We start from the raw sequence: 27,088 nt of genomic DNA on the forward strand, positions 1-27,088 counted from the left end.
CTCGGCTTCTGGCATGGACCGAAGTTGATAACATGTGGCAACATATATTATATGGAGTGACGATGCACATTTTATATTACAGGGTGCAGTGAATACACAGAACTGCCGAATTTGGGGTACCGTTAAGCCGCGTGTTGTGCCGGCAGGTCGATTGCAACCGCCGTATGTGACACTATGGTGTGGATTCATAAGCACCTTTGTACTAGATCCGTTCTTCACACCCAGAGGGCTTGTCAGATGTAACGTGAAGTCTGTCCATTACAGACCTACTTGTACAGCATGTCATTTCAGCTTTGGACGAGCGCAGCTGTGTGGAAACCACTTTTCCAAGATGCAAATTGAGTAACACCTCATGTGAATCGCCCAGTGAAATATATACACTCATACCGCTACAGGCAGTGGTGACTTCAATCCAGCCTCGAAGCTTTTGCGAAAATGCGTGTTCAGATCAGGTAGAGGCATAAAATATCATCCGAAATGATATAGACTGATTTCTACGATAATTATTTTGAGCAGTTGGTTCAGGAGCATATTCGAAGTGGTTGGGAAAACATACTTGGTCACTTAGCAACAAATAGAGTGTATCATGACAGGGATCAGAAGCCGCTAGGTTGTTGAACCAGGATTGAATACTCTAACACCCAAAGCCTCCAAAAATAAACAGGAAATATACGTATTTAAAAAAGAAACAGTCTCCATTCCTTTCGAACTGACTAAACAAGCATAGACCGGGTGTGACTTTAATTCAAAAAAATAGTCTCGACAAGAACTGAAATATTTATATCCAATAAATTAGGAAGAGGTGGAACTGATCCCGCATGGTACACAAAACTGGTCAGAACGTTGGTGCAGAAGGAATTAAGAAAGCGTGCCAAATTTAAAAGAACACAAAATTCCCATGGTTGTTGATGTTTTACTAAATCTCTGAATTGAGCGCGGGATGCTTTTAATAGGTTCCATAAGGAAACTCTGTCTATAAATGTGGCCGAACACCCAAAGAGAGTGTGGTTGTATATGAAGGACATCAATGGAAAGGCAATCAATACATTCACACGCGTTAACAGTGGTGATGTTACTGAAGACTACTACTAATGCAGAGTTACTAAACATGGTTTTCCTACCTACACTATAGTTACACTCCGTCCTCTTGTGAAGTTTTGTTACGTGTTGTGGAATACGTCTCAGCTAGGCGTGACGGGGAACATCGAGAATGTGCAGAGAAGGGCAGATCGTTTTGCATTACCGCGAAGTAAGGGAGAGAGTGTTACGGATATGATGCGTGAGTTGGTATAGCAGTAATTAAAACAAAGGCGTTTTTCGTTGTGGCACGAAATCAGTCACCAACTTTTTCCTCCGAATGCGAAAGTATATTGTTGGTGCCCAGGTACATAGGGAGAAATGACCACTGGAATAAAATAGGAGAAACCAGAGCTCGCACGGAAAGATTGAAGTGTTCGTTTTTCCTTCGCGCTGTTTGACAGACAGACAGTAGAGAAGGAATTGAAGGTGGTTCGAATGACCCCTCTGCTAGGCACTTAATTGTGAATTGTAGAGTAGTCATGTAGATGTAAACAATTCAGAATAGTTCCCTGTTTTCCTCAGCGTCGAGAACTCGCAACCACGCGCCATTAAGATTATAGCCGTTATCCTTGTTGAAGTCACTCTTGCACATTAATCCCTACTGCTCGTTTAACAAATCAGTTCCAATATTGAGAAGCGTCGCACAAGAATTTAGTATCGTCAAACATTATTCTCTGTTCATTTGTGAGACTGTGCTCAGCTACGACTGATTTCTCGTTTCAGTGTGCCTGCATGGCGGCGGTAATGACTGCTGTAATTGATTCCTTACTTGCAAGGAGCGACACTGTTCTTAGCCTGGCACAACATCTCTATTACTTTCTTGGGTGGTCGGAAAATAAGGCCTCTTCTTCCCAGAAGCTTGACTATTTTGCTAGACGTAGCGCCATAGTAAGTTATGAGCACAGTAGGTACACCGTCAGGGGCTTGTTCAACATATTCGAGTTTTTATTTCTTGTAGAGGGCGTATTCTGTGTCTCTAAGCTCATAGCCATTGTTTCGGAAAACGTGATTCAGATGATTAATCGCCGAATCCAGGTGGTCCTTGAACTCAAAACATTAAGTAACTAAGAAGTGCACGGCACAGCCACTGTATATGTGTATTGAACCATAACGTATGAAGATTTGTGACATAATTGCATTCTTCTGACTTGTAGTTGGTGATCGTTGATGACGATGATTCGTTCGTGGGGCGCTCAATTGCGCGGCCATCAGAGCCCGTACAAAGTCCCAATTGTAGCACAGTCCAATTTTTTCGTAGTCCACTCTAGCCACTGTCACAAATGACGACGATGATGAAATGATGAGGACGACACAAACACCCAACCCGGCCGGGAATCGAACCCGGGACCCCCTGAACCAGAGGCAGCAACGCTAGCCACTAAGCCAGGAGCTGCGGGCTTGGTGATCATTGATGTTTATTATTTGAAGCGATGCTTTATTACAGTTTGTCCCTGAACGTTAATTTTTTTAATCTGAGCAATATCTACGTGAAAGTGACAGACAATTTATTCTTTGGAAAAGTTAGAAATTCCACTGGAAGCTGCAATTTTATCAGCCATGCGTAGGTGCGATATCTCTTCTCTAGTCGCACACAGTCAGATACTAGATCTCAGGGCTTATTTGCTACTGAAATAGTGATTATTAGGGATTTAATTTATGCCCCTTTCGTTATCTGGACTGATAAAATCCTGATGTGTTTTCTGAATCCATGCTGACTGTGTCAACAGATCGATTTCCTCGAGCAAAATCACAATGTTCGAGCACAATATACGTTGCAAAATCCTCCTGCAAATCGGCATCAATAATATGGATCTATAATTCGTAGGATTACCCCTATTCCCTTTCTTGAATATTATTATGAGCTGTGCAACTTTCCAATATTTAGGTACGGATCTTTCTTCGAGCGAGCCGTTGTGTATGATTATTAAGTGCTGAGGTCTCTTCCACGTGAATATACGGAAAACCTGATTTCAATCATGTATGTGAAATCTTATGGGACTTAACTGCTAAGGTCATCAGTCCCTAAGCTTACTCACTACTTAACCTAAATTATCCTAAGAACAAACACACACACCCATGCCCGAGGGAGAACTCGAACCTCCGCCAGGACCAGCCGCATAGTCCATGGCTGCAGCGCCCTAGACTGCTCGGCTAATCCCGCGCGGCAGTTTCAATCATGCATCGGAGATGTCAACTGATTGTCGACGCTGTGGGTGACTGTACGTTTTTTTGTAATTTCATTTGTCTCTTGTTCATATAAGATGTGTGTACACTGATGGGCCAAAGCATTATGACCACCTATTTAAAAGCGTGTTGGTCCACTTCTGGAACGCAGTTCAGCAGTGATTCTACGTGCCATTGATTCAACAAGTACTTGATCGTTTTCAGAGGTTTTGTGGCACCGGATGCGTACACACAGGTCACACACTTTCCGTAATATACGAGCGGTTGGTTTGTGGGCACGGAGCTGGCACCCGATAGCGCCCCAGTTGGGTTTCATCGGATTCGGATAGGGAAAATTTGATGGCCAAGAGGTAACTTGAGTTCACATGCTCCTCAAACCATTGCAGCACGATTCTGGCTTATGACACGGACAGTTGTAGTGCTGGAAGATGCCATCGCTGTTGAGGAAGACATCAAGCACAAGGGATTACAGGTGGTCCCCAATAATGTTCGCGTAGTTCACAGCTGTCGTGTTGCCTTCATTTACCACCACAAGTCCCAAAGTCCCATGGAAGCCCGTGTTGCCTTCATTTACCACCGCAAGTCCCAAAGTCCCATGGAAGGTTAATATCACCCATAGATGCAGGCCGTAGGAGCAGTACTACGTTATGGGCAGCATTCACGACATACCATTGCTCCAACCGGCCTGGGTCCGTTCTGGACACGACCGTAGAGCTGGTTTAACAATAAACGTTAGTCATCTGACCAGGAGACTCGATTCCATTGATCCGCGGTACAGTCCCGACGATCCCATGCCCACTTTAATCATAACTGACAATGTTGCTGTGTCAACATGGGAACACGCAGGTGCCCTCTAAAGCGGATCACAATGTTCAACTCTGTGCACTGAACGGTGTGCTCCTAAACGCTTGGGTCTGTGCCAGTACTGTACTCTGTCGCCAGATCTGCCACAGATCGCCGCCTATCCTAGACAGCGGGCAAACCTTCGATCCCTACCTTCTGTGATGAGGTATGGAAATAAAACTTCTTGTCGCCTACTCGTAGTATCAGCATTGTGTGTGTATGGGACCGAGGACCTAGAAACGATGGAGAGGCTTCGTCCCGCCATAGCCTCAGTGGTCCAAAACCCTACAACAGGCCACAGGAGTACACCCACCCCACCGCTGCCCCATACTGAACCCAGGGTTATTGTGTGGTTCGGTCCCCAATGGACCCTCCCCCCCCCCCCCCCCCCCCCGCCCCACCAACCGCCGGAACGTCTCATAGCAGACGAGTGTAACCGCAGATGTTTGCGTGGTAGAGTGCATAGGGCATAGTGTAACTGAGGCGGAATAAGGGGAACCAGCCCGCATTCGCCGAGACAGATGGAAAACCACCTAGAAATCATCCACAGGCTGGCCGGAACACCAAGTCTCGGCACAAACCCGCCGGGCGGATTCGTGCAGGGGACCGGCACGCTTTCCTGCTCAGAAAGCAGTGCGTTAGATCGCGCGGCTAGCCGGGCGGGCGGTATCAGCATTCAACAACAGCTTTCCATGGATTTTCACTATGGTGGCACGCAAAACAGCCGAACAGCTTCGCCGTTTCCGAGATCCTCGCTACCAGACACTGGTCACAACGATCTGTATTTTACCAAAGTCGCTTAAGCCGGCGGATTTCCACATTTGCACTGCTTATCGTTGCTAGAATGATTCCCCATGCGTCTCTGCTCCGCTCATATACACTACTGGCCATTAAAATTGCTACACAAAGAAGAAATGCAGATGATAAACGGGTATTCATTGGACAAATATATTATACTAGAACAGACATGTGATTACATTTTCACGCAATTTGGGTGCATAGATCCTGTGAAATCAGTACCTAGAACAACCACCTCTGGCCATAATAACGGCCTTGATACGCCTGGGCATTGAGTCAAACAGAGTTTGGATGGCGTGTACAGGTGCAGCTACCCATGCAGCTTCTACACGATACCACAGTTCATCAAGAGTAGTGACTGGCGTATTGTGACGAGCCAGTTGCTCGGCCACCATTGACCAGACGTTTTCAATTGGTGAGAGATCTGGAGAATGTACTCGCCAGGGCAGCAGTCGACCATTTTCTGTATCCAGAAAGGCCCGTACAGGACCTGCAACATGCGGTCGTGCATTATCCTGCTGAAATGTAGGGTTTCGCAGCGATCGAATGAATGGTAGAGCTACGGGGGCTTAACACGTCTGAAATGTAACGTCCACTGTTCAAAGTGCTGTCAGTGCGAACAAGAGGTGACCGAGACGTGTAACCAATGGCACCCCGTACCATCACGCCGGGTGATACGCCAGTATGGCGATGACGAATACACGCATCCAATGTGCATGCCCCGCGATGTCGCCAAACACGGATGCGACCATCATGATGCTGTAAACAGAACCTGGATTCATCCGAAAAAAATGACGTTTTGCACTCAGGTTCGTCGTTGAGTACACAATCGCAGGCGCTCCTGCCTGTGATGCAGCGTCAAGGGTAACCGCAGCCATGGTCTCCGAGCTGACAGTCCATGCTGCTGCAAACGTCGTCGAACTGTTCGTGCTGATGGTTGTTGTCTTGCAAACGTCCCCATCTGTTGACTCAGGGATCGAGACGTGGCTGCACTATCCGTTACAGCCATGCGGATAAGATGCCTGTCATCTCGACTGCTAGTGATACGAGGCCGTTGGGATCCAGCACGGCATTCCGTATTACCCTCCGGAACCCACCGATTTCATATTCTGCTAACAGTCATTGGATCTCGACCAACGCGAGCAGCACTGTCGCGATACGATAAACTGCAATCGCGATAGGCTACAATCCGACCTTTATCTAAGTCGGAAGAAACGTGATGGCACGCATTTCTCCTCCTTACACGAGGCATCACAACAACGTTTCACCAGGCAACGCCGGTTAACTGCTGTTTGTGTTTGAGAAATTAGTTGGAAACTTTCCTCATGTCAGCACGTTGTAGGTGTCGCCACCGGCGCCAACCTTGTGTGATTGCTCTGAAAAGCTAATCATTCGCATATCACAGAATCTTCTTCCTGTCGGTTAAATTTCGCGTCTGTAGCACGTCATCTTCGTGTTCTGGCAATTTTAATGGCCAGTAGTGTACTTCCCTTACCGCGTCACGTGCCTTCTGCGCCACCAGACAGCATACAGTCTTGCGGTGGGCGGTGATTATAATGTTTTGGCTCTTCAGTGTATTTGTTTTAGTTTGTTGTCAAATACATTCTTCTACTGATTAGTCAGATCACGATCCTACTTAACTGACTCTATTGCGGTATAGTCTGAAATACATCTAATTGGTATACAATCTGGGATGAAGAACTTCGTTTTATTAACTGACATAAGCTACTTTGCTACAGCGAGGATTTCTATTTCTACGTTACTCTTGTTAGCAGCTGTTCTTGATACGAAATTAGGTATATTTACTTCGTCTTCTTTGGTTGGTTTGGTTTGTTTTGGGGGAGGAGACCAGACAGCGAGGTAATCGGTCTTATAGGATTAGGGAAGGAAGTCGGCAGTGCCCTTTCAAAGGAACCATCCCGGCATTTGCCTGGAGCGATTTAGGGAAATCACGGAAAATCTAAATTAGGATGGTCGGACGCGGGATTGAACCGTCGTCCTCCCGAATGTGAGTCCAGTGTCTTCTTTGGTGTATGACTTTGGGAAACTGTCACCAGTAACATCACCTTTGCTGTCTCGAAGTGTGTGAAATCTTATGGGACTTAACTGCTAAGCTTACACACTACTTAAGCTACATTAAAGTAGGGACAAATACACGCACCCATGCCCGAGGGAGGACTCGAACCTCCGCGGGGACCAGCCACACAGTCCATGACTGCAGCGCCTTAGACCGCTGTCGCAAAGTGAATAAATTGTGATTCCGATGGTGTATTTCACATATGACCAGAATCTCTCCGATTTTCTACTACATTTCAAAGCTGTTTTAGATCGTTTATTTAATGAGTCTCCTCAGCTCCCTCGTTTTCCGCTTAGCGACTGGAGGCGAACTCACCTGTGGGCTGGTCCGGGTTGAGAGGGACGAAGATGGCGTCGCGCGCGATTGTTGCCAGCATCAGCGGCGCGAGGTGCGGGCTCCAGCTGCAGCAGGCCACCACCATGTCGCCGGCGCCGACTCGCAGCACCGACTCCTCCGCGGCCGCGCGCTGCAGCAGCCTGTGAGCGCTCAACTCCTGGGCCCCACCTCCAGCCTCTGGGTACACCTGCGAGCACGCACTCTGCTGCAGTTTCTTCAGAATTATTCCACGCGGCTGCTGCTGTGGAAGCCAGTCTGAGAACCCGTCCAATGAAATTACACTACTGGCCATTAAAATTGCTGCACCACGAAGATGACGTGTTACGGACGCGAAATTTAACCGACAGGGAGAAGATGCTGTGATATGCATATGATTAGCTCTTCAGAGCATTCACACGAGGTTGGCGCCGGTAGCGACATCTACAACGTGCTGACTCGAGGAAAGTTTCCAACCGATTTCTCGTACATAAACAGCAGTTGAACGGCGTTGCCTGGTGAAACGTTGTTGTGATGCCTCGTGTAAGGAGGAGAAATGCGTACCATCACGTTTCCGACTTTGATAAACGTCGGATTGTAGCCTATTGCGATTGCGGTTTATCATATCGCGACATTGCTGCTCGCGTTGGTCGAGATCCAATGACTGTTAGCAGAATATGGAACCGGTGGGTTCAAGAGGTTAATACGGTACGCCGTGCTGGATCCCAACGGCCTCGTATCACTAGCAGTCTAGATGACAGGCATCTTATCCGCATGGCTGTAACGGATCGTGCAACCATGTCTCGATCCCTGAGACAACAGATGGGGACGTTTGCAAGACAACTGTGGTGTCACCGCCAGACACCACACTTGCTAGGTGGTAGTCTTTAAATCGGCCGCGGTCCGTTGGTATACGTCGGACCCGCGTGTCGCCACTATCAGTGATTGCAGACCGAGCGCCGCCACACGGCAGGTCTAGTGTAGACTCTCTAGCACTCGTCCCAGCTGTACAGCCGACTTTGCTAGCGATGGTTCATTGACTACTTACGCTCTCATTTGCAGACACGACAGTTTAGCATAGCCTTCAGCTACGTCATTTGCTACGACCTAGCAAGGCGCCATATTCTTCAAGAATGTATTCTGAACAGATAATATTGTGAATCATGTACCGTCAAGAGCGACGTTCATCATTAATGGATTAAATTTAAGAGTGAAACTAATTACGTCCGCTTTCTGAATTCTAATTCCTTGTCATGTTCCAGACCTCACGTCAGTATAGTTGTTCCCCCCCCCCCCCCCCCCCCCCCCCCCCCGCCAGCCTGCGTTAGCTAAAGGCGTGCATTTCGGCCTTCTCTCGTAACACGGTGTTGGCTCTTCTGCCAACACAACAACAACAGCCATCTGCACGAACAGTTAGACCACGTTTGCAGCAACATGGACTATCAGCTTGGAGACCATGGCTGCGGTTACCCTTGACGCTGCATCACAGACAGGAGCGCCTGCGATGGTGTTCTCAACGACGAATCTGAGTGCACGAATGGCGAAACGTCATTTTTTCGGATGAATGATGGTTCTGTTTACAGCATCATGATGGTCGCATCCGTGTTTGGCGACATCACGCTGAACGCACATTGGAAGCTTGTATTCGTCATCACCACACTGGCGTATCACACGGCGTGATGGAATGGGGTGCCATTGGTTACTTGTCTCGGTCACATCTTGTTCGCATTGACGGCACTTTGAACAGTGGGCGTTACATTTCAGATGTGTTACGACCCGTGGCTCTACCCTCATTCGATCCCTGCGAAACCCTACATTTCAGCAGGATAATGCACGACCTTATGTTGCAGGTCCTGTACGGGCCTTTCTGGATACAGAAAATGGTCGACTGCTGCCCTGGCGAGTACATTCTCCAGATCTCTCACCAATTGAAAACGTCCGGTCAATGGTGGCCGAGCAACTGGCTCGTCACAATACGCCAGTCACTACTCTTGATGAACCGTGGTACCTTGTTGAAGCTGCATGGGCAGCTGTACCTGTACACCTCATCCAAGCTGTGTTTGACTCAATGCCCAGACGTATCAAGGCCGTTATTACGGCCAGAGGTGGTTGTTCTGGATACTGATGTCTCAGGATCTATGCACCCAAATTGCTTGAAAACGTAATCACATGTCAGTTCTAGTATAATATATTTGTCCAATGAATACCCGTTTATCATCTGCATTTCTTCTTGGTATAGCAATTTTAATGGCCAGTAGTGTAGTTGCTACTTAACGTCAGTCACTTGCCACTAAGGTGTTCTCACATCAGCTGCCAATCGGTTAATACTTCTTGAGACTGGCCACTTACAAGACTATAGGGTCTAGGAAACCTGCCATTTATGCTGCTATGTAAAGCGTTATTGGCAGATATGTAATTCACGTATTTTCCAGAGTAACGAGAGCACAAAATTTCTTGCTCACGCAGCCATCTGCACGAACAGTTAGACCACGTTTGCAGCAACATGGACTATCAGCTTGGAGACCATGGCTGCGGTTACCCTTGACGCTGCATCACATGAAAAAAAGTTTTGCATCACCCCGGTTCCAGAACTCCTGATGAAAGACGTTGACTGTGGATATTGTATCACGGACATAGTCCTTTTGGCTGTTCAGAGATGTTACTAAACCCCGCCAAACCATGTAAACAAACATGTATGAGCAGCGCCTGTTACACGGAGGGTGCCCGACATCCGATCAGTCCCAGTCATTCCACCAGGAAAGCGATACACGGCTCGTGTTGTCTGTAATTCAACCATGCCTAGATGGCCAACACCGCGGTTCGATCGCGTCCGCATTGTTACTTTGTGCCAAGAAGGGCTCTCAACAAGGGAAGTGTTCAGTTGTCTCGGAGTGAACCAAAGCGATGTTGTTCGGACATGGAGGAGAACAGAGAGACAGGAAATGTCGATGACATGCCTCGCTCAGGCCGCCAAGGGTTACTACTGCAGTGGATGACCGCTACCTACGGATTATGGCCCGGAGGAACCCTGACAGCAACGGCACAACGTGAATATTTGATTGGCGACTCCATAGAGTGCTGTGTGCACAACGACCATATACGTGAAATTAGAGAGAAGGTCAGAGTTGGCCGTAATATTGATGATTTATTGACAGCAAAGTCGATTTTCAATCGCATAGTGATCATCTTCAGTGCTATGGTGTACAAATAAACCTTTGGTTACTGATAATAACTTGACACCAGTGCCTATGAGTTTAATTTGTACACCATAGCACTGAAAATGATCACTATGCGATTGAAAATTGACTTATGAAACGATCACATTGAGATCGTTTCATAACCTTTGGTTACTGATAATAACTTGACACCAGTGCCTATGAGTTTAATTTGTACATCATAGCACTGAAGATGATCACTATGCGGTTGAAAATCGACTTTGCTGTCAATAAATCATCAATATTACGGCCAACTCTGACCTTCTCTCTAATAATTTTGACTAATGCTGTTCGTGTTACGACTCAAACTGTGCGCAACAGGCTGCATGACGCGCAACTTCACTCCCGACATCCATGGCGAGATCCATTTTTGCAACCACGACACGATGCAGCGCGGTACAGATGGGCCTAACAACATGCCGAATGGACCGCTCAGGATTGGCATCGCGCTCTCTTCACCGATGAGTGTTGCATTTGCCTTCTTCGTTAGAGACCTGTTTGGAGGCAACCCGGTCAGGTCGAACGCCTTAGACACACTGTCTAGAGAGTACAGCAAGGTGAACCTCCACCTGCTGTTTTTGGGTGGCATCATGTGGGGCCGACGTACGCTGCTGGTGGTTCTGGAAGGCGCCGTAACGGCTGTACGATACGTGAATGCCATCCTCCGACCTATAGTGCAACCATATCGGCAGCGTATTGGCGAGGCACTCGTCTTCATGGACGGCAATTCGAGCCCCATCGTGCACATCTTGTGAATGACTTCCTTCAGGATAACGACGTCGCTCGACTAGAGTGGCCAGCATGTTCTCCAGACATGAACCCTATAGAACATGCCTGGGATGGATACAAAAGGGTTGTTCATGGACGTGACCCACCAACCACTCTGGGGGATCTACGCTGAATCGCCGTTGAGGAATGACAATCTGGAACAACAGTGCCTTGATGAGCTTGTGGATAATATTCCACGGCGAATGTAGGCATGCATCAATGCAAGATCACTTGCTACTGGGTATTAGAGGTACCAGGTGTGTACAGCAATCTGGACCACCACCTCTGAAGGTCTCGCTGTATGGTGGTACAACATGCAATTTGTGGTTTTCATGAGCAATAAAAAGGGCGGAAATGAATTTATGTTGATATATATTCCAATTTTCTGAACAGGTTTCGGAAATTTTAGAACCGATGTGATTCAATGCATTTTTTATGTGTATTTGTAACAGTATTACAGCAAACTGTCAAACCTAATGAGCACAAGCACGAAATTACGTCCACGCGATCATATTGACTCAGCCATTCGAGACAGTAGCTATTGCTTTCGCTAAATTTTTTTCCAAATAATCCTAGTAATTGAGGAATAAAGGCAGCACCAGTCAAGGGACAGAGAGCGACATGTCCGTACATTTTTCTCATACGAAATGAGTCCAGCTCTCAAGTGATAGGTGGTTTGCATGTCAAGAAAATCATGGACGATCCATACTCATCTGCCAACTTTTTAACACGAAGTTGTGGCCAGACCTATGATCGGGCTTGGTCTGCAAAGTGTTAAAGGTGACATGCAAACACAGTGGGTCACTTCTCAAGTGCTGACACCTTGTTACATACAACGTGGAGCAATGCTGGGAGCTACTGCTCACGGGTATGATATGAACGCGACATTCTGTCGACAGCTGACTAAGTGACTAATCACTGAAATGCAGAAGACGACGCATTTTCAAGTCCTGAATTGGCACACGTCAATAAGCTGTGGCCCAACTATTAATCACGCTTACTTTGTTGATGGAGTTTAACGCTGACCTCTACTAGCAAACTCGAGACAAGAAAATGTAAGTCAGTACTAAAAACGAATGTAATTTCTCATTTTCATTGATTACCTGAAACTATCCTCACTCGCTGTATGAGTTGGAGCGATATTAACCTATGAACAGTCCTTGTTAGCACGTTAGAGGCAACAAAGGTGCACTTCAAACGATGAAAGAATGAGAGAAACAAAAAGTAAGAGCAAATAAAAAGTCAATAAGATGATGAAAATACAAAGTAGTAAAAGTGGTAGTACTAGAGGTAAATCAATTTAATCAATAAAATAATAATCAAACTCTTAGAAAGATTCTAATTAATATGGCGCTTAAAGCCTTGTCGTTCTAACACGATTGCCGATTGACTCGCGGTAGACTTAACATGTGGGCACTGACGTTACAAAAATATAGTTTTGAAGTAAAATACCAACTAGGGAAAGGAAACATCATAGCAGATGTGCTCTCTATATTGGCAGTCTGTATAGATATTACTTTGCAATGGTAAATACATCAGTACATCAGTTATCAGTTATATTCCATTTAAAATTTATTTGAAAAGGACTCTACAGGATATGAGGAATGAACAAGCTGATGACTCCAGTTCGAAGATGATTAAAGCTGTTCGTTTTTGGAGCATCACGTGCAACCAGCTTTGCGAAAGAAGCGGCGACACTTTTGCGCAACCCACCCATCATTTTGCTCGACAATGCGCGGGCGCATACAGCGCAAGCTGTGCTACCCTGTTCAGTCGATGGGACTGGGAGGTACTGTACCATCCACCGTACTCCCCGGACTCAAGTCCTTGCGACTTTGATTTGATTCCGAAGATGAAGGAACCACTTCGTGACATTCGCTTCAGAACTGTTCCAGAGATTCGACAGGCAGTAGACCGCTCCATTCGCACCATCAGCAGAAGAGGCTCTGCTAACAGTATACTACGCCTTCCACATCGCTGGCAACGGGTTCTGCACAACGCTGGTGACTACTTTGAAGGGCGGTAACTCTCTTGTATCGGTTGTGAATAAATAGTTGCCACTATTTAAGTTCCAACCTACGTAGATGACAAAGCGCATGTACATTATTACTCTGAGCTCAGCTAAAGGAGGGTTTATATACGTGTTAGTGGCACTGAACGTCTTATCAAAATACGTAAAAGCATATCCTCTAAGGAAAAGTACAGTCTATGCTATAAAAAGTTGTGAAGAGAGATTTCTTTTAAAATATTGGTAAACCAAGAAATGTCGTTAGTGATAAAGATCCACAGACTGGATAATAAGTGTCGTAAGACTTATTAATGTTGCTAATACTAGTATTTCAAAGGAATTCAACACAGTAACTTCGGTTCACACATTTGTTCACAGCGCCCAATACATTTTCAGTTATATGTACTCGCTGCAGAGGGCAGTACAGTCTACAGTTTTCTGAACAACACCAACATATAGCGTAGGAATCACTTAATCCCAGCATTCTCGCCACCATGGTCTATGTAAAGGCGGATGAAAAGCTGGACTGGTCGACAGATGTTGGTGCGATCCGGCTGCCGGAGAATGATGCATCTTACTTTGTCATCTCTGCCATGCCACACCTCTTTCATCACGGCTCTTTTCACCAATAATTGTGGTTTAATATCCTCCTGAAGTAAAACATTCCCAACTCCTTGTTTCCTTCTTGAAGCACCTTATGGTAGCTTCTTAGTAGCAGGAGGTACTCCTTTTTCCACCTACGTCAAATATCGTCATTGATCTTTTGCCTTAGAACTCCATTTCAAGATTCCTTCCAGTTACTGGTTCTGGCCTACATGGAATGGTTATCAGTTTACCACCATTTAAGAAGTGAGCTGGTGTCAGTGCCATATCAATCTCTCCTTGAGTGATGGGTCTTGAGTTCACTGCAGCTTCTACACCTATCAAAATGGTGTTAAGGCTCTCTTCATCCACTCGATGTCGACCAAGCACCTTCCTCAGATAACGCTTGATGGAACCTATCAGATGTTCCTATCAGCCTCGCCATCAAACCGCCCATGGTGGTCACTTCCAGATGATTCCATGGTGAGCACAGTACTACTGTATGTCAGAAGTCTACCGTATTGACGACAAATTCAACATGAATTGCATGTGTTGTGGCGCACATGAATAGGACCATATACAATATCTTGACATGGTGTCCAGTTTTAGCATATAATGGTCGAGCGATATCATTGCCTGTTACTGCAAAAGGTGTTGCAAGTTGAACTCTGTCCAGTGTTAGTAGAGTCTCCATTTATCGACGACTGTATATTATTTAGAGGGCAAACAAGAGCGAAGAACTCTCCGAATACCTTGTTCTTGCAAAATCCCGAATTCTTTCCCCAGTTCTCCAATAACAATGCGTCCATCAATTTGGTGCAGTATTATATGCATGCGTTTGATGAGAAACTCAGTGAAATGACGACGCCCGTCCACTGCAATTGGCTAGTTCTCTGAGTTGGACGGTGCAGCCGATTGTAGGTTACTACCCACCCGAATCACGCCATCCGACAGGAAAGTATTGTATCTAGCAATTTTCGATTCTTTGGGTAACTGTTCTCCCTTACGCGATGCTGAGAGCTAGGCATGCAACAGCTCACCTTGCACTTTTCAGAACTGGTGTGTATGGCCGTTTTGTAACTCCAGAGGACTCAAATTACCAGTATTTCTAAACTTATTCTTCGTGGTCTCAATAATTCGAAATACAAGAGCAGTAACGTGCAATGTTCGCTCATAGGAACTAGATTTTGGAATGTTGAACAGGGGATCAGTGATGGTGATCAGAGTGCATTTTTCCGGGTTTTGGCTTCTGCACTGATTTAGGTGGAGCTGGAATGTCAAGCGGCCATGACTGTTTGTCTTCTGAAAGCCAGATGCCAAGTGTTACTGGTAGGTCTGCTTCAAGTCCCCATGTGAGATGATCTGCGGGTTTTTGATTTCCAGAACAGTGCCTCCATTGACTTTACGTTGTGGAGGCTACTAGTTCTGCAAATGAAAGTGTTCCATTTGCATGGGTCATTTTGTTCCCACTCTAAGGTGACTGTTGAGATGCTCCACAGAGTAGCTTTGTTGGCATCAAACCCTGTTTCGTAGCAAAAGCAACGAAAGAGTCGTAAGCCGAACAATGCTCCAAGTAATTCCAACCTAGGTAGGGCTACCTTCTTGATTGGAGGCAGCATGTTCTTCCTGCAAACAGTGCGTGCTCTGTAATCGACTTCAGTAGTTGTCCTTACATACAGGATAGTACAATAGGATCTTTCAGGTGCTCATGCACTTCAGTAGAGTCTTGTGTCTCTTATAGCTATCCATCGGGTAATGCACAAAGATGATAAATGATGAAATTTCGAGGCCCAAGAGTGCCAACCACGTGCAAGATCTTGAAAGACAAGCTTAGCAACAATCCCAATGGGTACGAACGGATCAAGGGGGTCATAAAACTGAGCGGCTGGTCGAAGAACGTTTCTCTTGGTTGCCAGTTTGTCTGTCAGGGCTTCCGTTATATTTTGGTAGGCAGTAGAGTCATCTTCTGTACTGAGATTGATTTCCGGTTTGCATTGTGGACTTGGTTCCTGGGTCTTTGGCATGCTTTGTTGGCTTCAGTTATTTTGAATTAGTCACCCCTTTGGAAAGTGGAAGGCTTATTTGCAGTGATAGTGCTGTCATTTCATGATAAGCAGTTGAAGCATCGTCACGTTCTCACACTAGCTACAGTGTAGTCTATGAATGTAGAACTGTCAATGAGTACTGACACTCGTGGATATTTATCACTATTTAGTGCTGTTAGCTCCCTTATAGCAGCTGACAAAAGGAATGAGCCTGGCCGAAGTCCAAATGGCTAACGTTTGAAGCGATATGTCATCACATCAGTTTGTTCAACACGATACCAAAGGAACCTAGTGAGATCTCTGTTCTCTTCGTTCATAGTCAACTATAAAAAGAAATCGCCAGTCATATTCTCCCATTCCCCAAGTCTCCAATAAAATCGCCCATTAGAATTTTCATGTGATTTTGTGAAATTTTGAAAATCACATTTTCTACCACTTCTCATGACTTATTTACTTTTACTGGGTTTGTTTTATTTCTTGGTTGATCGGCATATTAACATTAGTTATTGTGCAAATTTTATTTGTACGTTTCAAACATATTGTCCTTAATATGTTGTTACATTATTTACCTTCATTATGTAACTAAGAATGTATCGTGAAACCGCGAATGCAACTCCTAGGTAGGGTGTATTTTTATGAGTTATTTTGTCTATTTTTTGGCAGTCTCTAATTTCAAAAATCCATGGTATTCTCACCAGGAAATCTTGTTTCCTGTATTGGTAAAAATTTAATTTTTTGTTCATCGTTTCTTCCGATTTGCAGTGCTTCCATGGCTTCGGAGTGAATTAACTAATATTTTATATAATAGGTCATATTTTATTGTCATTATTAAAATCGTTGGCTTGTGTGAAACGTTAAAAGTGTCGGTGACCGCAAGTAAAAGTAATATTTGCTGCGATGGGCGGAGGAGGGAGGGGGAGGGGAGGGGGTGAAGGAGGGAAGGAGGGAGAGAGGGAGAGGAGGGAGGGGAGAGAGAGAGAGAGAGAGAGAGAGAGAGAGAGAGAGAGACAGGTAAACAGTAGCCCGTACCAGACTCGAAACCTGGATACGTTCTTGCAGCTAGTTAGTAGATACTCTTCCGCTGGCGTTACCTACTATTTAGCATCTTCTATAGATTTTATTGACGATGAACATCATGATGTATAATGCGTAAGTTGGAGAAAAGGTTACATTTTGTTGTTGTCATGATCATCAATCCGAAGACTTGCTTGATGCAGCCCTCCACCCAGCTCTACCCTGTGCAAGCCGCTTCAAATCTGCATAACTCCTGCAGCCTACGTATATCTACACTTGCTTGCTGCTTTATCCCCGCCCACTCCCGAAACATTTCCCTCCATTACAAAATTAACGATTATTTGGTGCCAGAGTGTGTGTCCTATCAACTGATTCCTTCTTTTAGTCTATTTAAGTCATACATTCCTGTTCTTCCCAACTCGATTCAGTATTTCCGCATTACCCAATCTACCCACCTAATCTTCAGCGTCCTTCTTTAAAACCACATTTCCAAAGCTGCTATTTCCTTTTTGCGAATTTTTTATTGTCCGTGGTTGACAACCGTACAGTGCTACATTCCAGACAAATACCTCCGCAAAAGACTCCCCAACTTATTTCTAAATTGGATGGCAATAAATACATCTTTTTTTCAGAAAGGTCTTTCTGGCTATTACCAGTCTTCATTTTATATTCCCACCACTTCAGCCATTGTCAGTTACTTTGCTTCCCAAATAACAAAAATCTGACTATTTTGAACTACTAAATGCTGACATTTACATGTGTGTAATTATTTGTTTCTCTTTAATAATTCGGAGTTATTAGTGAGAAACAATGTTATTCTGCATTTGTAAACAATGGTGTTATTTATTATGCGTGCTATTTCCATGGACAGATTATCAGAGTTTTTTACCCGTATTTCACTTCTTTCTGTAAGAAAGCTAGATTGGCTGGAGATTCATGGATATCATTTTGCACCTATTTGTGAAAACCACTTCCAAACCGCAAGGGATTGTTAAAAAGAAATTTCATGAGAGAATTTACAGAATAGTTATCATTAAAGTTTAGCTGTTTGAGAGAGCCCACATAACAAATGAGTAATTGTAAGTGCGGCGTGCGAGTATTGCGGTTTGTTTGCGTTTTGAAAAATTACAGCAATATTACAATAAAACTAGTTACTTATTGTTAATGTAACTTGAAGCTTTATTTAATCATTGCTTTTCCCGGCTAATGATCGTTATTTTGTTAAAGAAATCTCCACCTGGGAACGTGTAGCATTGTTGTCTGTCAAGCAGTGTAAATGGCACTAATTTCATGCACAAAAGTAATCATATACAACCAGCAAACAAGCTAAATATATGATAAGTAATCTGAACTAAACAAGAGTAATGAAGTAATGATTTTTAGTAATTTTCAGTGCTGTTGCATAATAGTCTTTTTACTAGATGCAGATCGTTTATCGAATTTAACGCTACTGTTATTGGAGGTGGCAACACTTTTCTTTAAGCAAAATGAACAGTTTCGTCACACAATACCACACGCACACAACACTAATGTATTTTTTCTGTCAGAATATTTCATAAAAGTTATTACGAAATAACCAGGCTTCCTACATCAGCATATAAGAATTTGTATCACGTAAGATGCTTTTTGCGTTCATAGAAGTTCACTACAGAGATTATTCACAGTCTAACTGGAATTTATTACCTCAGAGTGGGTTTTGGACATCCAATACACAATTATTATCGCAATTATGACCACCAACATTTATGTCTGTATAGAAAATGGATTTAAAACTGCCGCTGCAATATTTCACTAAGATGGCGGCAAACATAAGACAATCACTTATCGATTCTGCTTCAACCCCTGTTTCACTACTAACATATAATATATATTAAACCTATTTGTACCTACACTACATACATTAACATTTGAAAACATTTCTCAATGTTAATCGCTTATTATTCAGCATTTACTAATAAACCGCGCTGTACATCAATAGCGCTAATGGCCGCGCTCCTTTGTAGCTTATCAGGAAACTTAACATTTATATAGGTCGAGAATCACTCTGAAATAAAACTCCAAACAAAGATTCATTTCAATGACACATAAACTCTAGTTTTGAAATATCTAATTAGCAACATAACACATTTTTTTACAGACGTCTGTGTTACGAGACATTAGTCACATCATATCAGTACAACAGTTCGAAAAGGAGGAGGATTATTCCATAACAGATAACAAATGATTGAGATTTTCATTATCTTTTTCGATGGGTATTGTCTGAGATATAATTTTTTACAAAATATTAAATTATGTCATTGACCATACATATTTATTATTTTACTAACGATGAATGCCTTTTTGTTAATACCACGAGAATGTTTTTTCATATTCCACACACAATACTGTCGTGAATATTGTTCTGAATAAAATATGGGCGTGGATATTACACACGACTTAGAAACTTTGTGGCAAAATTTGTAAGGATATACGGAAGAGAAATAACAAATGAACCTTTGGAAGAAACATTTCAATTTCCACAAGAGGGGGTAAAACTTGTAAATTGTGTACCACATTTATTTTTCAGCTCACAAACATTGCTCAATGTGACGATCATTTGCATCCACGACAGCCTGGAATCGCACTAGAGATTGCTATACTGCTGCCCGAAACAGTGGGCTATCGAATGTTCAGCTATCATGACAAAGCTAGTGCACTGCTTGAAGGTCGCAAATTGATCCAGCGTTCTCAGCCGTGCCAACAGCAATTTTTTAAGCAATTTTTGGCGCAACTGATCGTCGGCGCCTTCCATGAATAATTCCCAAATCGCCAGTTAACTTCCGAATTATGTTCTTCAACGCTGGTTCGGAAAGAGGACCTCTGCGTATTTCTTTAATGCACCGATACTCGCGAAGAGCAGAACTATTGCTGTTGTTTTAATGTAAAACACTGATTTTTGCTTTTCAACCCTACCCTCCGCCACACACCGTCAGGTGGCTTGCGGAGTATGGATGTAGATGTAGATGTAGATAGGTCGCCGTACTAGTACCGGCACCTAATGGCAAATCATGACACTAACATTACTAACAATGCAAATCCTGCAGCGAGCTGTCTGATCGTTATTCCTATACAGTTGGGAGCCGATTTGGTAAATAGTTTTTAGTATACGCGGGCTCGAGTAGTCAAAGTTTAATTATAACCACCTTGTGTTATGTGGCTGTGGGTAATACTTAAAATTTCTTAAAGTGGCACTTATAAAATGTACGTCTGCGAACCCCGCACATAATTCGAATTACTTTCTTTTGTGACGTGAACAATTTTGGCTTAGGTGAGGAGATACGCAATAATACTGTCTCATGGGACATCAGTGAATAAAAACTGCACAGTGTATTAAATTACTAATTTCTACGTTCCAAAAGCTGTGATTTATTAATATGCAGAAGTATCTAAACCTAAATGTTTTAGCAAGTTTACTTTCAGGCTTTTGGACTTTACATTTTCATCAATATGTACACCTAAGAACGTAGAACGCTCGACACTGTTCATTATTTTTCGTTGTTAAACTATATTAACAGGAGGTGGAGGATTTTGACAGTACGAACCAGGATAAGCAGTGTTTTTTCGAAGTATGAAGGTATTCCATTTGTTCACGATTAGTTAGTAATGTAGTGGTCGGAGCATAAAAACCAGTCACTGAATATGTCTTCTCCAGGGAACTGTAGGAAGTGGAGGGAGGACGTCGTACAAGAATTAACTACATCTGACTGAGAAGACTGTAAGAATATGGGAGTGAATGTCTGCTATGACGTTACTGTTACCACTGATAACTACCTTTGTTAAATGTAAGATAAAGACAAGATCCCTTCTCACTTGTAGTAAATTTCATTTGAACATGCTACCCCAGCAGACCCATCTCAGTAATATGTTAAAAGGCTGAAGCACCAAGAGTTTTTCTAAATTTGGTGTTATTGTTTGTAATTTTTTTTTTAGCGGTAACAGAGATTGGACAGAAGACACGCCACACACAGGCATCCACAGGGAGATGTAGAGTGGAGAGGAGAGGGCGAACTCTGCCTACCGCCTCCAGTGCAGCCACCATGCCTGTGCAATGAGCTTGATACACAGGGAGAAGAACATTGAGTTGTGGGTATGTGACACTGAGAAAATATTCAGCAAATCTATAAGATTGTAAAGGGAGACTACTCTGTTAATGGGAGTATAGGCATGTAATTTGTCTATCATAGGTAGAATAATATTCAAAATTTCTCACGCAACAGCTCAGCCTCTTTTCTGGCTTCTTTGATATCGAGAAGAATTACATGGAGGCCACAGGTGAATAATATGAACTGGTTGTGCGACAATTTAGTCAGATGCAACATAAAATAATCTCATGTCACTGTATGTAGAACTGTTATGAATAACACCTGCTTTGTGACCCCATGTTAGAGTTCTCTAGGTGGAAATGCATACACAGTCGCCCACAGCAGTTTGAGAGGTCTTAGCAAATCTACGAGAGAGTCCTGAAAAGTAAGGCCTCCGGATGTTTTATGTGAAAACCCTTACAACTTTTTAAATAAAACAAACGTTGTTAACAATCCACATCTTTATTCTTCATCTCAAAATTACTATTTTTTCAACAGTCACCCTGGTCACGAACACATTGTTCTCCCGACATGAGACCAGGCTGTTGATAATGTCACTGCAGAATGTTTGACTTTGTTGAGAGTCACAACATCACCTCTGCCTACATTGATTGATCTCTATTCAGGTGAAGTCTTCGAAGGTGTTAAGTTTTGCAAACAGATGAAAATCGGATGGGGTCAAGTCGAGACTGTATGTGATCGGTGACAGTGGATCCGTGGCGTCGAAATGTGCAGATGTCACGGCACTTATGTCTGTGGTCTGACATTCTCATGCTCAAGGAGAGGGTGCTCCGTATGTGGAGGAACTCTTCGAACTCCACACTCGATTGCAGCACGCTGCTTTTCACGCACCGGCATAGTAGCTTTACACACCACTACGTTACACGCTAACATTCGGAGCCCTCTAGCGGCAGAGGGCTGCAAACATGTAGACATGAAGAATAAATATGTAGAATGCTAACAACGTTTTTTTATTTAAAAAACTTAAAGAGTTCTTACATAAAAGTTCGGAGGCTTACTTTTCAGCACGCTCTGGTATGAGTTACTCTGGAGGGAACCATGGGGATAATTCCGTGCTATGTTAAGAAATCGAAAGTCACTCTAGAAAGTTCTACTGATGATGGAGAACTTACAAAGATACAAGGTTGTCGTTTATTTGAAAAACTCTTGAAATAGGATAATACCTCTAGCTTAAAAACCTTCATGGTCTACCGTAGTAGACAGCTAACTAATTGTGTGAGTGCAAGCTATAAAATACACTGCTACTTGTGGCAGAGATCGGACAACAGCAGACAGGGTCCTTCTGTTCTGTTACTGAACAGTTATTTTTTCCTAATTCTTTACTGTACAACATAAATACTGAACTTTAATTCTATCTGCATGTGGAAAATCCCATAATCATTTCGTGGTTTTTCCTCTTCGGACTTACTTTCATATACAATAAACCGTCACTGATTCGGATTCACTAATTTGGAATTCGCGATAATTCAATTCTTTTTATCTCGAAGTGAAATTTGCTCATTTACAGAAAATTTTGAACATGTGTATCATTGTTGATAACAAGCACGTAAAAAAGTCAAAGCCTACTGTGCCCGAGTACTGATGCCCACATGACAAGTTGGATTGAATTCTATCTCAGACGCTTATAAGTATATTAAAGTATTGCACGATACGTGGCCGAGCGGTTCTAGGCGCTTCAGTCTGGAACCGCGCGGCCGCTACGGTCGCAGGTTCGAATCCTGCCTCGGGCATGGATGTGTGTGATGTCCTTAGGTTAGTTAGGTTTAAGTAGTTCTAAGTTCTAGGGAACTGATGACCTGAGATGTTAAGTCCCATAGTGCTCAGAGCCATTTGAACCATTTTTGTTGCACGATATCATATAGTAACCAGTTCGAGTGTTAGAAGTAAATATAAATCGTTAAGTTTAGAAGGCAAAATGAGATTGGATTTTATCAACGAAGCCGGTGCTTCTGCCCGGAGTACTACAATATGGTATGGTGTTAAAGGAATAGAATATTCAGATTTTCGAGTTAATTTGGAACTAAAACCATGGAGTATATCCGTGATTGGGTGGGTGAAGATGAAGAAGACTTCGGCAACCAAATCCTGACGGTGGACGAAGTAAAAGAACAGCCACATGGAGTTTAGTAGCAATGAAAACTGTTAAACATAAGGGACAATTTGTACACACTTATCAATTTTGCTAACAATAATCCACAATCCAAAATCACAGTCCAGTCACATTAATGTCATCCCGGTCTATATTAGACATCAACGTGCAATAACCATTCACAGAGGTCAGGTTGCAGTACTATCAGTGGAGGGTATATAAAGCATATCGGGGGGGGGGGGGGAGGGACGTAGAAAACAGTGCACTCGTGATCATAATTAGGAAGTGGAGCGATATATTTGAGATCTGAAAGAGCATAATCATTGGTATTCGGGCCGAGAGTGGAAACATTTTCGAAACGGCTAAGTTTGCTAACTGTTCGAGGGCCTCCGTGGTTGAAGTATGTCATGCACCCAAAATGGCGCTATCTGAATCCGGCGCTGTGGCAACTGCAGAGTGCCACTGGCCGTAGATGACGGGCGCGAACAACGGCTACAGAGATGTGTAAGAGCGAGCAACTGACCGGCCATATGAACCAACAAGCTACTAACATTTCCTCTAAAATGACTGTTCAGTCGACATTGCTCCATATGGACCTCCACCGCAGGCGCCTGGTTCGTGCACAAACGCTGACTGCCTTCCAACGGCGACGAAGGCTGGAATTTGCACGCCATTACCACAGCTGGACGTCCGCTGAAAGCGACAGGTAGCCTTTCCTTATGAATCACGTTTTATGCTCCATCGAACAGATGGCCGCTGGCGTGTACGGCGTGAACCGTCTGAAAGGTAATACCCTGCAACAATCCTTAGAAGAATCGAGGCCACAGGAGGGTGCTTTATGGCCTGGGAAATGTTTTCGTTGCATTTCCTAGGTGATCTTGTCATTCTGAAAGGCACAATGGCTCTAAAAAAGTAGCCATCTATGCTTGGGCACCAAACATGCAGTCTGTTTTTCCTCGGACGATGGTATCTACCGGTTGTACAATGTACCGTTCATACATTTCGCAGTACACGTGCGTGGTTCGAGGAGCTCCAGAATGAGTTTACCGTATTTTCTTGGATTTAAACCCAATGGAGAATCTTTGGGCACCTCGATCTGGCTGTTGCTCCACGGATCTTCAACCGAGAAACCTAGCCCAACTGACCACGGCGTTGGAGTCGGCATGGCTCCACATCCCTGTCGGTGCCTCGCAGAACCTCACTGACTGTTCCTGTACGTCTCACAGGTGTCCACACTGTAGTAGGTGGTTATTCAGGGTTTTTCCAGGTGATCACGTTAATATAAGTGGACAGAGTATTACCTTAGACTAAAAGAGATTCGGGTCAAGTCAGAAATGAGCGGTACACAACGGAGCACCAAAAATAAGCCTTCTTTACGCCATTATCAACAGATACGGGACATGAAAATATTGCCATGGCATCAACATCAGGTAGCAGTGCCTCTCTGGCTGCTGTGGACCGTACCGTTACGGATCCAGTTGACAGCAACCAATAACTAGTAAAGTACTGACAGTTCCACAATAAATCTAGCACATTAATTTCAGACACAGTGCAGACTTTAATTTTTTAATAAATATAGTAATTTATTGGCCACTATATGTCAAAAGACGCGCAAAAGCCATCTACATCTACATCTACGTGATTACTCTGCTGTTCACAATAAAGTGCCCGGCAGAGGGTTCAATGAGCCACCTTCAAACTGTCTCTCTACCGTTCAACTCTTCAACGGCGCGCGGGAAAAACGAGCACTTACATTTTTCTGTGTGAGCCCTGATTTCTCTTATTTTATCGCGATGATCATTTCTCCCTATGTAGGTGGGTGCCAACAGAATGTTTTCGCAATCGGAGGAGAACACTGGTGATTGAAATTTCATGAGAAGGTCCCGTCGCACTGGAAAACGACTTTGCTTTAATGATTGCCACTCCGATTCACGTATCATGTCTGTGGGCACGATTTCCCGTATTTCACGATAGTACAAAACGAGCCACCCTTCTTTGAACTTTTTCGATGTCATACCTCAGTCCCACCTGATGCGTATCCCACACCGCACAGGAATACTCCAGAATAGGGCGGACAAGCGTGTTGTAAGCAGTCTCTTTAGTAGGCCTGCTGCACCTTCTAAGTGTTCTGCCAATGAATTGAAGTCTTTGGTTTGCTCTACCCACAACATAATCTACGTGATCGTTCCTATTTAGGTTGTTTGTAATTGTAATCCCACAGTATTTAGTTGAATTTACAGCCATCAGATTTGTGTGACTTATTGCGTAACCGGAATTTAGCGGATTTCTTTCAATACTCAAGTGAATAACTTCACACTTTTCTTTATTCAGGGTCAAATGCCAGTTTTCGCACCATACAGATAGATTATCTAAATAATTTTGCAATTTGTTTTGGTCATCTGATGACTTTACAAGACGGTAAATGACAATATCTTCTGCAAACAATCTAATAGGCCTATTCAGATTGTCTCCTATGTGGTTAATATAGATCAGAAACAATAGAGGGCCTGTAACACTTCCTTGGGGAACGCCGGAAGTTACTTCTGTTTTACTCGATGACTTCCCGTCTATTACTATGAACTGTGACCTTTCTGACAGGAAATCACGAATCCAGTCGCACAACTGAAGCGATATTCCATAGGCACGCAGTTTGGTTGGAAGATGCTTGTGAGGAACGGTGTCGAAAGCCTTCTGGAAATCTAAAAATATGAAATCCATTTGACATCCCCTGTCATTAGCTCTCATTACTTCATGAGTATGAAGAGCTAGTTGTGTTTCAGAAGAACGATGTTTTCTGAATCTGTGCTGACTGTCAAAAATGTTCAAATGTAGGTGAATTCCTATGGGACCAAACTGCTGAGGTCATCGGTCCTGAACACTACTTAAACTAACTTAAGCTAACTTATGACAAGGACATCACATACATCCATGCCTGAGAGAGGACCCGAACCTCCGACTGGAGTGGCCGCTCGATTCGTGACATGGCGCCTCTAATCGCGCGGCGACTGTGTGTCAATAAATCGTTTTCTTCTAGGTCATTCATAATGTTCGAACACAGTATATGTTCCAAAACCCTACTGAAAATCAACGTTGGTGATTTGGGCCTGTAATTCAGCGGATTACTCCTATTTACATTTTTTGGTATTGGTGTGACTTGAGCAATTTTCCAACCTTCAGGTACGGAATTTTCTGCGAGCGAGGGGTTGCATATAATTGCTAAATATGGAGCTATTGTATCAGCATATAAACGAATGCAGGGAGTATTGTGTTTTCAATAGGGAGGCAGTAACAGCAGAATGAGTTGGTCAGGCCTCGTGATGACTGGGTGTTGTGTGCTGTCCTTAGGTTAGTTAGGTTTAAGTAGTTCTAAGTTCTAGGGGACTGATGACCATAGATGTTAAGTCCCATAGTGCTCAGAGCCTTTTTTTTTTTGAGTTGGTCAGGAGAGCTCACTGATTTGAAATGTGGTCTCGTCACCGGATGTCTGCGGAGTAACAAATTCATCGAGGATATTTCAAACGTTCTGAAGCTGCCCAAATCGACTGCTGGAGAGGTAACTGTGAAGTGGAAACGCGAACGAACAACCACAGCTAAACCAATAGCAGACAGGGATGAGGTGTTGATGGATAGGGACTGTCGAGATTTGCGAAGTTTGTAGAAACGGCATAAAAGGAACCAAAGGAATCAATCACCAGCACAGTGACTGCCCACAGGGAGTTAAAGAATGGGGTACAATAGTCGAACAGCTCTTCATAAACCACACGTTTCTGTAGTCAACGCTAAGCGAAACTTGAGTTGATGAAACAGTGACGTCGCTGGACAGTGGATGTCTGGATGAATCACACTATGCTTTCTGGCAATCAGATGGGAGGGTTCAGGTTTGGCGAATGTCTGGAGAAATTTGCCTGTCGCCATGGGCAAATAGTGAATT

The 27,088-nt window shown here is 43.8% G+C and overlaps 1 protein-coding gene across 2 annotated transcripts in view; it reads right to left on the reverse strand.

Annotated features, from left to right (window-relative positions):
- LOC126412505 (probable 4-coumarate--CoA ligase 1) overlaps positions 1-27,088 on the reverse strand; it is a 165,268-nt gene that overhangs the window by 75,729 nt on the left and 62,451 nt on the right. For both annotated transcript variants that reach the window (XM_050082132.1, XM_050082133.1), the window contains exon 3: positions 7,298-7,505. In XM_050082132.1, coding sequence (XP_049938089.1) covers positions 7,298-7,505 — 208 coding nt within the window. The remainder of the gene's footprint in view (positions 1-7,297; positions 7,506-27,088) is intronic.

Source organism: Schistocerca serialis, chromosome 7 (assembly GCF_023864345.2).
Source record: "Schistocerca serialis cubense isolate TAMUIC-IGC-003099 chromosome 7, iqSchSeri2.2, whole genome shotgun sequence".
Classification (NCBI taxonomy): domain Eukaryota; kingdom Metazoa; phylum Arthropoda; class Insecta; order Orthoptera; family Acrididae; genus Schistocerca; species Schistocerca serialis.